Source organism: Accipiter gentilis, chromosome 24 (genome assembly GCF_929443795.1).
Source record: "Accipiter gentilis chromosome 24, bAccGen1.1, whole genome shotgun sequence".
NCBI lineage: Eukaryota > Metazoa > Chordata > Aves > Accipitriformes > Accipitridae > Astur > Astur gentilis.
This window is the reverse complement of record NC_064903.1, coordinates 13,821,375-13,834,326: the sequence shown is the minus strand read 5'-3', so window position 1 is coordinate 13,834,326 and position 12,952 is coordinate 13,821,375. Positions and strand designations below refer to the sequence as shown.

The window sequence follows — 12,952 nt, the reverse complement described above, 5'->3', positions numbered from 1 at the left end:
TAGGAGAAACAATAGGGACTTGGAGGTTCTTATCTCTTTTGCTTTAAAGGGTTTGCAAGTCTCTACAAAGCAGAAGATTTCCCCTTGGGATCTGTTTGAGGGCTTAAAGCACTCAGCCCCCCTATCATGGGGTTGGTTTGGGACAGTCCGGGTGGATCGCAAGGTGTCTAGATTTGAGGAGCAGCAGAGGCTTCTTCTGTACCACACACACTTGAAACCCAAGCCCCGCAGTTACTACCTGGAGCCGTTGCCACTGCCCCCTGAAGAGGAAGAGCCTCCTACACCCGTGGCTTTGGAGCCAGAGAAGAAAGCTGCAGAACCAGCCAAGGCTGATAAAACAAGCTCCAATCCTGCCACCTCTACTGAAGAACGCAAGAAGAAACAGAGCAAAACCAAGAAACGCAACCAATCTGCCAGCAAAACTGAGGTAACTGACTGCCCAACAGCTACGGACCTCCCATGTCCACCCCTCCTAGTCACAGAGCACTCCTTTGAGTCTTCCTGAGGAGCCTGAGAGTGGTGTGATGGTGAAGATGGGATGTGTTTCCTCTCAGCTGGGAGTGCTGGAGCTCTCTCCTGCTCTCTCTTGCCTGGGGCAGGGCAAACATTTTCTTAATCCCTGATGGGCAGGAATGAAGCTGCCTGGCTCAGAGAGCATTCCAGGCTTCCTCCTGTGGACTTCGCAACCCTTTCATATTCCTCATCCATCCATGAATTCCCAGTGCACATTGATCTTTCTTACTCCTTCTTTGTCTTTGCAGGATTTTGTGTTGGGCCCTAGCCGAGGGGTTTCATATGGAGTTGGTATGCCTACAGATCTCTTGCATCACCAGTCAGGAAGCACTATGTCGAGGCTGGCTTATGGGCAATCACCAGTGGGTCTCTATGCCCAGAATCAGCCTCTTCCAGCAGGTAGGTGCACAGGAGAGGTGAGCATGTTGCACCTCTTTGGGAACCTCTTGTAAGAACCCCTTCTGTGAGATGGTCCTACACAGGTCCCTACACTTTCCCCTTTTGCCTGTCATGTCTAGGTATAGTGGTGAACAGTCATTCTGGAGCTAGAAGGCTCAGCAATAGCATGTGACTAGTCAGTGTGTTTCTTTTCCTCTTGCAGGTGGTCCTCGCCTGGATACATCCTACAGACCTGTACGCATGCCACTGGGGAAACTTGTTCAGAGTCGTCCTCCCTATAGTGGTGTGCTGCCTCCAGGGATGGGGAGCATGATGGGCATTGACCCCTCCTACAAGCCAGCAGTGTACAGACAGCAGCCTCCAGTGTCCCAGGGACAGATACTGAGGCAGCAACTTCAAGCGAAGTTGGTAAGTCAGAGCTGTGCTCTTGCTGTTGCCGGACCTCACAGTACAGCAAGCCCAAGCTGTTTGCTGGGGCTATCCCTTCTAGGCAGAGCTCTCCAACCTCATCTTTGTTTCTGCCCTGGAAAGATGTTGTCTCTTGTGTCTGTTCCTCTGGTGCAGCACTGTGTTTGCCACCTGCTTTGTGGGCCCACATCACTAACAGTTGGTGGAGGCTGTCGGTGAGGTACACTGGGACATCTGTGGCTGGTGGGCAGAGAGAGGGGCATATCCTGGCTGTGGGGGTGCTAGGGATGTTAGTGGCCTCTTTGTCCCAAGTCAGAGTGAGGTAGAAGTCATTAGCATCTGCATGCTGTACAGCAGCCTCATGGAATGTCTGGTTTGGGGAGAGCTGCCGAGAAGAGAGCAGCAGTGTCCTGCCCTTTGCAGATGTTGAAATAAGTGTTTCTCTGTTACCTTCCAGCAGGGCCAAGGCATAATGGGACAGCAGCCTGTGCGCCAGATGGCTCCAACCCCATCCTATGGAGCACTGCAGCCCTCCCAGGTAAGTGGCAATGACCACAGGTAAGACTGGAGTCTGGCTCCAGCACAGGGCAGCATCTTCATTTCTGCTGCTATATCCTGAAACCTCTTGGCTCTTCTCACTCCTCATTTAGTAGGCAGCACGAATCTGAATCCCAGAGATGAGTAGCCTTGTGACAGTATTTACAGGAGGCTGATGTCCTGTGTTCCAAATTCTCTTTTGTGCCTTACCCCATGACTGATAAAGGCTTATTGTTTCATTTCAGGGTTACACACCTTACGTCTCCCACATAGGCCTTCAGCAGCACCCCTCCCAGTCAGGCACAATGGTACCTCCTACCTATTCTGGCCAGCCCTATCAGAATTCCCACCCCAGCTCTAATCCTGCCCTGGTGGATCCTGTTAGACAGATGCAGCAGAGACCAAGTGGCTACGTACATCAGCAGGCCCCTGGCTATGGGCACACCTTGGGCAACACACAGAGGTACATTGCACCCTACTGGATTTTAATAAGCTGTATTTCATCAAGGGCTTCCCTGCTCTGCTCAGACAACCCTAACAGCAATCTGTGAAAAGCCTGTTCTCCCTGCTGTGTTATACAGCGTCCAAGTCCTTCTCACCCTAAGGGGAACGTATTTATCCAGCTTTCAGTCCTGGAAAGAAACAGAGAGACGGTGAAATTCAGAGATGCTAGTCGCAGGCCCTAGACAGTGTTACCAGCCAGAGAAAGATGGAATTGTGAAGTATGAGAAAAATTACCTGGGAAAGTCATCGTTTTTGTTTTAAATCTAACCAACAGATCACCATCCAAGGGCTAGATCTGGGATTTCCACTGGTCCTGAGCAGGCATAAATCCAGCAGGCAAACTGTGCAGAACAGTGGGCCAAGGACTATTATTTAGGGCTTCTAGAAAAACAGGTTGGATGAAACCCTTGAGAGGCCCTGGTGTCCCTCACCTTTCTGCAGAGAGGCAGCATGGATTGCAAGGGGCTGTTTGGGCTGTCTGTCTTGTTGATAGCAGAAGTTGGGTTTAGATTAAAGAAGCTGGCTGCCCGTGAATCTTACTCCATGAGCTTGTCCCTTTCTCATGCAGGTTTCCTCACCAGTCAATACAGCAGGCCCCCATGATGAGTGGGATGAACCATTTGGGTCCACAAGGAGTCCCTTCAGGAATTCGACCCAGCCAGATACTGCCTGACCAGCAGCAGCAGCAGTACCTGAGGCAGCAGCAGCAACAGCAGCAGCAGATGCTGAGGGTGAGTGGTTGCTGACAAGAGGAAGGCTGCTGGAGCTGGAGGAGGCTTGCCCAGTGCTGCTTACCTCTGTGTCTGCCATGCTCTGCTCTGCCCCTCTGTGCCAGGAAGGATGTCAACTCTGGGGGCTGTCTGTAATAATTTGCTAGGTGGTTCTCCCTTCCTTAGAGCCTGCCTCCCCTGATGGAGACATCTGCTGCACTGCCTTTTGCTAGTCACCCAGCATGAGCTAAAGGGAAGTCAGGAGCAGTAAAGGTCCATTTAGTCCTCTGTGGCCTGCATCCCACCTCTTCCTGCTCCAGCTGAGCTTATAAGATTGTGCAGAAAGCTAGCTGTCTTAGAAGTGTTGCAGGAGCTACGAAGTGAAAAATCCCTTTCCCCACACAAGAGCAGGTAAAGTTGTTCCTTACAAGATCATTTTTAGGGTCATATCTGCATTTTTCACAAGATTAATGTAACCATTGGTTGCAGTTTCCAATGGCAGGAAATCTAGTGTGAATCAGTCCATGTACTCCGTATCTAACAGCAGATGGTGAAAAACTAATCCAAAGTAAGCTGTTAGACCCAACTTTAGGTTTCAAGAAGTTCACACGTGTGTCAACAGGCATGAGTATTCCATGGATTTGCATTATGGTCTTATGAATATTAAATACTTTCATAATATGCAGATATGAGTAAATTGCTTGGACTTACAGAAATGTATTCAATTGACAGAGAAACACAGAAATAATTTGGGTTAATTGGTGAATTGCCTACCTTATGACAAGGCCTAGCAAACCTGTAGAATATGGGAAGACTTTACATGGCACAGAGTGCTGAGGCTTTTTGTTCTGAGAGGGGCCTGAGCAAGTCAGTGGTTCCTGCAGAGAGCTGCAGTCAGCAGTATTTGAGAATTGCTGCCTTGCACTGGACAAGAGAATGTCTGTAGCACCGTCAGCAGCTTTTAGTCCTTTTGATGAGTAGCACCCCCTGACTATTCACTTGGTTTCTTTTAGCATTCTCCGTCACTCATATTTAGAAAAAGAACATGCCTCACACAAACTGCTTGCACTTCTAGCTCAGTATTTTCATGCATACCTTCAGCTTTTAGCTGACATTGCTTGGTTGCTTAAAAAAATAAAAAAGTGGAATGCCCAAAATCTCCCCTGTTACTGTGACTCCTGCAGCATTATCAGAGGCATACCAGATACATAACAGATTCCTGGTGCTTGAGTTGACTGTCATGATGCAGTGGCTTGTAGAAAGGACAGATGGCCTTTTGGTTTGTCCTGCATGGGTTTGTAGTCAGCTGTTGCAAGAAGATAGGACATGAGATTGGGAGGGGTATCCTGGGTCACTTAGTCATCTGCTTTCTTGTATACCCAGGTCATAACATCCATTTCAAGAACCTAAGTGGCCAGATTAGTTTAAAATGGAAGTTAGGAGGCTGTTCTAGAAACTGCCTTTGTGTTGAATCCTTGATCCCAGCCTCAATGTGTTTGTGACTCTTTCTTGTATCCAATTATTATTGTCCACTGTTTCCTGTTGTTTATTGGCTCTTCTTTCTCTCTGATGTTTACCCAGTGTATTCCTAGGGAGCATTTGCAGCTTCCATAGGTCAGCTTTTTCTAAGCTACTCGCATAAGATCCTGTCCCTTCTCCTGATTGTATTTTTGTCTGTTTTCTGAGTCTGTCCAAGGTTTGAACCTTATCCTTTTGAGCCAGTGATCGGAACTGTACCTAGCATCACCACGTTGTTTTTTTATGATGGCATTAGTTGTTTTCTGTTTCTGCTAGAAATTCTTCTGTTGATCTAGAGACTTCAAAACTACATTGGCAGATGGGAGAAATGAAAAAACCTTGAGACTGTGGGTATAATCTGACTCCAAGTTCAACATGCTGAATATTCTCACCGTAACTAGTTCTGTCAAAATCTAGGTTGGAGCACTGCATCCAGTTTTATCCACATCCTTTTACTGAATTGCAACACCAGCTGGCATGAGTGGCAGAGAAGGGCAGCAAGATAGATCAAAGAGTTGGGGAATGTGACTGAGAAGGAAAGGCTGAAATAGCTGGGCGTTGAGTCAGAGAGGCAGAGACAAGAGGAGAGATAAGTCTCCAAATCTTTTGTCTTCAAAAAAAGCCAAAAACCCCTTATCTGTTCTTGTCCCTTGGCTGTAGACAAGAAATGGCCTTAAGTTAAAACATACAAAATTCTGAGTAGAGATTAGGGAAAACTCCAGTGGTAGGAGTAACTGAGCTGGAATGGATTGTGTAGGAAGGTTATAGGAGCTCTTGCTATCTCTGGAAAAATTTCAAGAACAGGTCAGGCAAAATACTCAGTGAAGTCAGTATTGCTGATCTTAACCAGGAGGCAAGAGATGAATCAGCCAACCTCTTGAGGTAGCTCTTAGTTGTTTTCTGTTCTTGTATCTTGTTTGCTTCTGGTCATTCCCCAGCTGACCGGTAGACTCGTAGTTCATTTCCTGCCGTCTATTGTTACCTCATCTTGCAGGAGAACTTTATTATTGTCCCTGTATTTCTTGACATTTCTCAGCCCAGGGCAGGGTCCTGGTGAAAATTTGGGTAATTTAAGTACCTGAAAGGAAAATGGTGTAAGAGGATGTGTTACTGCACAGAATGTCCTTCCTCCTTCAGCCCTTCCTGTGCCCTGTTGCTGTTCACATTGCCCAGACAGTTCCCTGATGGTACTTTCTCTTTTGTCTTCACAGCAGCAGCAGCAGCAGCAACAGCAGCAGCAGCAGCAGCAACAGCAACAGCAGCAGCAGCCACCGCAGCCACAACCACAGCAGCAACCCCAGGTCTCCACAGTGCCTCAGCCACAGGCACAGGGCCAGCCCCCAGGGCTGGGGATGCAGGCTCTTCCCCCCCAGCAGCCCATTGTGAGTGTTCCCTCAGAGGCAGAGGGACATGATAGACCAGCACAAATCCAACGGTGCTCCACCTGCATCCCCCCCTTCTCCATCCCCTGCGCTTCCCAGGACTTGTGTGAATGCCGAGGCTGCCAGCCAGGTGGTGTGGCTATAACTACGTTTCTGTCTTTGCAGTTCCAGCGCCAGGGCCTTCAGCAGACACAGCAGCAGCAGCAAACAGCTGCTCTGGTTCGACAGCTTCAGCAACAGCTTTCTAGTAAGCTTAATGTTCTTGATCCTGTCCCTAGTCTCCTCCCCACCATTTTCTGTTGCAGGTACCCTGGTGTAGAGAAGCAAGGCCAAACCAGACTGAGACCATAAATAGTGCTGGCAGGGAGGTGGCATCAGGACTTGGAGCTCCTGGCCCAAGGGGACACAGCAGCAGGGCAGGCAGAGTTTGCCAGCTTGTGAGCAACTTTCCAGACCTTCCTTCTGCTGCCTGCAGAGGGGCAAGGGAGCTGAGACTTTGTAGGGGCTGCCATGCAGCTTTCCTGAAAGGATGCAGTCTGAAACTTTAAAGCATTCAGAGGTATTTCCTCTGCTGCAGATGACCTCTGAGGTGAACAAGAAGGCTGTAATCCTGGGGCACTCGCTTGGTGGATAACCCAGAGATACTGTCGTCCTGTGATCAGGGCAAGACTTCTTGGAGGCAGGGAGGGTACTCTGGGAAGTGTTGCTGCACGCTTGCTGTGTTTGTGGCGTTTTGTGGGCTTCTGTGGCTGCTGTCACAGACCGGGTAATGGTATAGGTGGTGTTTCATCTGGCACTGTATTCCTATAATCTGCACTGAACTACTGGCTGGGAGATCTAGAAACAGAACCCAGAGTCTGTGCTGTTCCTTTCTGAATGGCCTGCTGTTTTACTGTCACCTCACTGGCTTTTCTGCCATAAAAATGACAGACATGCTATGAAAATGCCCAGAAATGGACTGCACAGGGGTTTTTTGCAGTGCGTTAAGCATGAGACTGTGCTAGATGTAATAATGTGTGGAGTGGGCGCTTGGAAACTGTGCTTATACCTGTTCCCTGATGGAAAATTCTTAGTCCTTGTGACCAAAAAAACCTCCCCAAACCAGGAGTTTTAATGTGCTAAATTTCCCACTAGCCTGATTCACAAACCACAAGCCTGTGCAAGGATCCCAGCCAGGACATTCAAGCATAGGAAGACCTCATATAAGAATCTGAATATAGCAGAAAGCCATATTTTTGTATCTTGTCTGTACAGCAAATGGAGCTGTTTTATGTGGAACAGATACGTGGGTCCAATGCAGCCATGTGTCAGCGTGCAGCTTCCATGCTCCCTCATTGGGTTTGCATCAGTTCCACCAGGCACCATCTGGAGTTCCTATTTGTACTGCCTGGCATGGAGTGGAAAGCAGGACATAAACCAAGAACAACCTGTGGGAGGGAGACAAGAATACTTTGGGTCCAGGATAGGCTGCTTTAGGAGGCTCCAGGTTATCCCTGAATGTGCTGTTGTGCAGCAGAGTTGAGAAGAAGAGCAGGCTAGCCAGGTTACACTGGTCTCCTTTTACTTAGTCTGACTTGGGTTCAAACATGCTGATGGGGTTTCAGGAAAAAAACTACAGAATTCTATTAATCAGACAGTACCCAAGTCTACTCTGAGCACTGTATATCACAAAACATCAGTCCCAGCAGTTTGGAAGTTCATAAGGTTCTTGAATATATCTTTACCATGTTTCCTGCCCTTTTTGTGCCATCTGGAAGTCCTTTGGGCATGTCCTTCATTTGTACTGAGATAGTGACAGGGAGCCAGGGTAGTTTGAAACCTTCACTAACTCTGGTTTCTGGGTGTGCCTCAGGATGAGTGTTTGATACTAGCTGTCTGAGCAGCTTGTATGGCTGCAGGTGTTGTGCAGTCTTATAGGGCTGATTTTCTTTCAAAATCGGAAATAATTCATCCATAAAGTCATCCTCCCAGCTAGCTGCCACCTTTCAGGGCTTTGTTATGGTGCACTAGTTCCACCACGAGTGATGGAGAGACCTCCTCTGGAGAAGCTTCAGGATCGGGACTGGCACATACCTGTCTTCCTCAAAGAATGTGGGGTCCTGACTGTGCTGCTGCCTAAAGGCTCAGACAAATGACCAGAGCAGGGAGTGCCATAAAGGTTATTTTTTTTTCTCACAGCCTGTGACACAGTCCTCATACTGTACTGGTGATGTGGGAAGAGGGATCTCTTTTTCTGAACCAGACCTTGTGACTGTCTAACTCTGTTTTGACCTCAACAGATACACAGACACAGCAGAACAACAACCCGTTTGGACGCTACTGATCTGTGGCACTTCAGCCTCATTCAGGAGGGAGACATCACTGTGGACTGGATACAGCCTCTTCAGCCTGACCCACAAACTGGGGCTGCCCCCAACGTCTGTCTCTGGGCCTGTGCTCCCAGTGCTGCTGCTGCCCGTCTCACAGGGAGATGCCAGGAGGATGGTTTTATTGTACAGAGAAAGTGTTTTTATTATCCAATTTCTACAAATGTTTATGGAGATCCCTTGTGGCTGATAGTCTCCCTTCCCACTTTGGTTTCAGTTTTTACTCAGTTTTTAGTATTTTGTTAAAATAATGATTAAGACATTGTAAAATTTTGTACTTTATTTATACCAGATGAACCCCATACTGCAGACATTCTTGGATGAATACAGAGAGCTTACTTTGCAAAAGGAGTGTGTATTCAGAGCCTGTATTTCCTCCTCAGTGCTCCTCCCAGTACAGCCCAGCAGCACCTATATACATGGTCTTTCTCTCTTTCTCAGTAGAGCTTTTGTGAACGGCTAAACAATTTGGTTTGGGAAAGAAAGACCCCCTTCCCTGTTTGTTTCATGAGCTGGTGTTCACATGCTTGCAAGAGTTTGTACAAGCTGTAGGATTTGTATGTTGATTAAGAGCTTTACTAATAGTCTGTGGCATGTTCCACCAGGACAGAGGTATAAAGCAAGAGGGAGTTATATTGGAGGGTAATTTTGAGCCCTAACAAGCCCAGCTTCCCAGCCACAGCAGTTACTGAGATGCTTAAGCTAGTACCTCTGCAGTCTAGGAGGAGCTGCAGACTGAGTGCACTTCTCATCACAGCATGGTTTTGCTGATAAGCACCGAGGCTCCTCTGCTAGCTCCTTCATGACAGCCACAGTGCTTTCACTGGATGGGTAATGTGCTGCATTCTCAACTTTTCACCTGGCTAATGCTAGGAGTCTCATCTCTCTGTGTAGCAGGCTGCTTTAGCTTGGTGCTCTGCATTCTTGCAGTCTGTTGAACCTAGAAACTGCCATCACCAGCACCTTTCTTTTCTCTTTGGTTCTTCCTCAGCAATTTGCTTGTGGACCATTTGGCCTGTGGTCCCTCTGGTAGCTTTTTCTTGACCCATGTCTTCCTTCTCTCCCATCGGTGTGGGATGTGGTGAGGCTCACAATGGACTCATGGAAGAGCTGCACTTGATCTTAATCTAAGGGCAAATAAACAGTTCTGTAGGGTAGGCCATGGCAAGAAGGCAAGCTTAGGGAGTAGAGAGAAGGAGGGATGTTGGGGCTTTAGCTCTCAGCTGTGCTCAGACTACTGTGAGGGATGTTGGTGACTCAGGGCAGTGCCCCATGTGCTGGCTGATGTTCCTGTGCCCGCTGCCCCAAGAACTGGAGCTGAGCCCTTGCCTCCCTGGGAGCAGGCTGGTGGCTGCTCTCAGGCACAGCTGTGTGGGCTCCCTGGCACCCTGTGCCCTGCTCATCTCCAAACTGCACTGCCCTTGCACCTGTGCCAGGCTGTGTTGTTGCAGGTGGGTTGGAAGGCATTGCTGGCCAGGCCTGATGGAGATGGACACCCTCATTAATGAGGACAGATATGTGTGCATCCCTGCTTGTGCCCTTCCATGAGTGTAGGGAGGAGCAGCCTTGGACTGGCTGCTAGGCCCCCCTCCTCCCCTCATGCCCCAGGGGAAGTCTGTGTCAGGGGCTCTGCTTGCCTATAGCCTGTAGTGGGTGACCCCAGAGGTGGAAGCCCTGCTCACGGCTGTGGCTGTGTCAGTTAACCCCTGCTCTGTGGGACCCATGGCTGGGGCTGGAGGGCTGTGCTTCCCCCCCTATCCTGCCTGGGGTGCGGGCAGGGAGTGCCCCACGGCCAGCAGAGCCACAGCGTGGGAGAACTGGGCACTGTCTCTGGGCAGAACAAGCCCCTCTTCCTAGCATGTGCAGCCGTGGCTGACAGCCCCCTCCTCTGCCGGCCCTGGCAGGCAGCTGAGCCTGCGCCAAGCAGCATCTTGGATGCTGCTTTCTGCATTGCTGCCGTGCTGGAGGTGGGAGGGAGGGCGGCTCTCTGCAGCAGCCGGCGCTGGAGCGGTGTGGCAGAAGGCAGGGCGGCTCTGCGCGGGGGTGCAGTGAGTTGCCGTTTGCACGGCAGCTGTGGCAGAGCAGGGTGCTGCTGGAGGAGAGCACGGAATCGGGTGCTGACCTGCTTTGTGCCCTTCAGGGCCCCAGTGATCTGGTGAAAGCGCCCCAGGGACCACGCTGCCTCACTGGGGGAAAGGGAAGGACATGTCCCTCCCTGGGGCCAGTTCCCTGCTGCCAGGGGACCCTGCTTTATTGCATGGCCCAGCAACAGGGCTGCCCCTACTCTTTCCTCCCATAAAAGACTCCCCCCAGCCATGCTGGATACTTGGCAGGTCAGGTCTGTGTATGATGAGCAGGACTCCAGAACTCCATTGTGGTGACAGACCCAGGGCTGCCACTGTCCAAGACCCTCTGGCAGCCCGGAGATTTCCAGCGGGTGCAGGAGGCTGCGGGGGGCTGTGGGGACTGGGGCAAGACCTGGTCATGGCATGGGGCCTGTCTGGGGAGCTGCGCTCTGCCCAGCCTGGCTGCGTGCCTTGCAGCCACTGCTGCTGTGCTGCATGTTAGCACTGAGCTGCGGCGGTTTTAAGCAGGTCTGACAGCTTCCAGTCCTTCTGCTCCTTCTCTGAGTCGTGGCTAAATGCTGCTTGTGACAGAGCCAGAGGCGACCGAGGAGATTTTACTACATGCTGCCCATTGAGTAACACATGCGGCTGCCCTGCTGTGGCTGCTGGTCCAGGGTGGGGTGTGTGTGTTTGATGCTGGGCTTCCTGGGGCCAGGGGCCAGCCCCAAGGGCTGCCTGGGCTGGGTCCACAGGAGGCGTGTGCAGGTGATGCTGCATGGTGTGTGCCCAGTAAATGGGGAGAAAGCCTGAGGCTGTACAAGGCTTGACACGGTGGGGTGATGGGTGGGCAGGAGCAGGTCATGCCCCACACACTCACCCCACCCAACAGCCTGGCATGGGTGGCTTGTCAGGCACCATCAGAACTGGTGTTGTGCAAGAAAATCGATCTGAAGCTGGGAGTGGAGCAGCTCTGCAAGTACCAACCCTCCCTGTGCAGTGCCCGTGGTGGGGAGCGGGCCATGAGGCACCACTGCAGCTGTGCACTGTGATCCCATCCTGGGCAGGTTTTGCCAGGCAGCAGGATACAGGGAGCCATGGCTGGAGCCCTGCCTGCTGCGGGGCAGCCAGGTACTGGTCCAGGGGCCCCTTCAGGATGCTTCTTAGGGTTGATGAACCCTGGTGGGCACTGGGCAGGGTTGTGCATCCATCCCATGGGGTGCTGGACCCCATTGTCTGCTCAAGGGTGTACGGGGTGGCAGCATACAGCTCACCCTGCGTATAACAGGCCGGCAACAAAATCGATCAAGCTGCCAACCACCAGTGAGCAGTCACTTGGAGAGGGAGTGGGGCAGGAGGGGCAGGAAAGCTCTGACCTGCTCTGTGTATATGCCGGTGGCATGCAGGAGAGCCAAAATAAATGCTTGCCCTTTGCATGCTGCCACACAAGCATCTTAATTGGGAAGCAGTGGCTGCTCTGCAGAGCCTGGGTAGAGTTTGGGTTGCAGCTCTGGCAGCAGGAGGGAAGTAGAGCCCAGCTCTCCTTGCCTGGATTGGAAAGCATAGAGGTGTCCGCTGGTAACTGCACGTCCTCCTCTTTGATCAGGCATCGCAGCTGATACTGCCTTGGTTATTGCAGAGAGATGTAGAGACGAGACACATCGAGGAGAACACAAATCCATACCTTGTTTCAAATGATTTCTGTAATCCCATCAGGCAGGACTGAAACGGAGAAGTAGCCCTGCCACGGGCAGAGGCAGGCTGGAGGAGAGGCGGCTCCTGCCAGGAGGCCATGCGTGGGAGGGGAAGATATCCCTACGCTGGGAACCAGCATGCCAGGAGGAAAGGGGAGTGACAGAGGTGCTGGGTCTTGCCGCACGGTGCTGCTGGGGCCTGTAGGGCTGTGGCCGCTGAGCCTACAGCCCGGTGCATGGCAGGGGGGTGGATGGGTGGTAGGGCTGTGCCTGGCCCCAGGGCTGAGGCTGGAATGGGGCATCCTCCCGGGACTAGCTGGGTGCTGAGGAGCAGTGGGGCAGGCAGGGGCTGCTGCCCTGGCCCCAGGGAAAGATGCCAGGGCTGGAAGGCTGCTGTGGGACGTGCCAGGGCAGCACAGCTCAGGGCTATGGGGGGGGGGTGGGGGTAAAGGGAACCCATGCAGAGTGGCTGGGGCAGGTACAGGGTGCAGTGGGGCAGGATTCTGGATGCCCAGGATGGATGCAGAATCACAGGGCAGTGCAGGGGTGCTTGGGGTGGTGCGGGGATGCCCCCACAGATGGGGGTCCTTTGCTGGGGTGGTGCGGGGTGCCCCACCGTGTGCAGGTGTCCCGCTCGGGACGGTGGGGGTTACCGCCCCCTCCCCTCCCCCCCCCCCCCGCCGCGACCGGTAGCTGGGCAGTGCCGGTGCCGTGCACAGGGTAGGGTTCCAGGGGCCGTGGGGGTTACCGGGGGTGCAGGTGCGGTCAGTGGTACCCAGCGGGCGCGGTACAGGGCTGCGCCGCGCCTGGCGGGTGCGACACCCCCTCGGTGCAGTACCCAGGGAGGTGCAGATGCCG

At 51.9% G+C, this 12,952-nt stretch overlaps 1 protein-coding gene across 7 annotated transcripts in view; it reads left to right on the top strand.

Moving 5' to 3' along the window:
• Window positions 1-8,688, top strand: part of MED12 (mediator complex subunit 12) — a 37,223-nt gene extending 28,535 nt beyond the window's left edge. Inside the window, exons 36-44 of one of the 7 annotated variants that reach the window (XM_049827553.1) lie at window positions 50-427; window positions 762-912; window positions 1,115-1,320; window positions 1,778-1,858; window positions 2,103-2,320; window positions 2,930-3,092; window positions 5,825-5,971; window positions 6,137-6,218; window positions 8,251-8,688. In XM_049827553.1, the coding sequence (XP_049683510.1) occupies window positions 50-427; window positions 762-912; window positions 1,115-1,320; window positions 1,778-1,858; window positions 2,103-2,320; window positions 2,930-3,092; window positions 5,825-5,971; window positions 6,137-6,218; window positions 8,251-8,294 (1,470 nt within the window). In that variant the 3' untranslated portion in view covers window positions 8,295-8,688. Of the gene's footprint in view, window positions 1-49; window positions 428-761; window positions 913-1,114; window positions 1,321-1,777; window positions 1,859-2,102; window positions 2,321-2,929; window positions 3,093-5,797; window positions 5,972-6,136; window positions 6,219-8,250 lie in introns of all 7 variants that reach the window. The other 6 variants (XM_049827552.1, XM_049827556.1, XM_049827551.1 and 3 more) reach the window with 6 other exon arrangements.
• The last annotated feature ends 4,264 nt before the right edge of the window (window positions 8,689-12,952 follow it).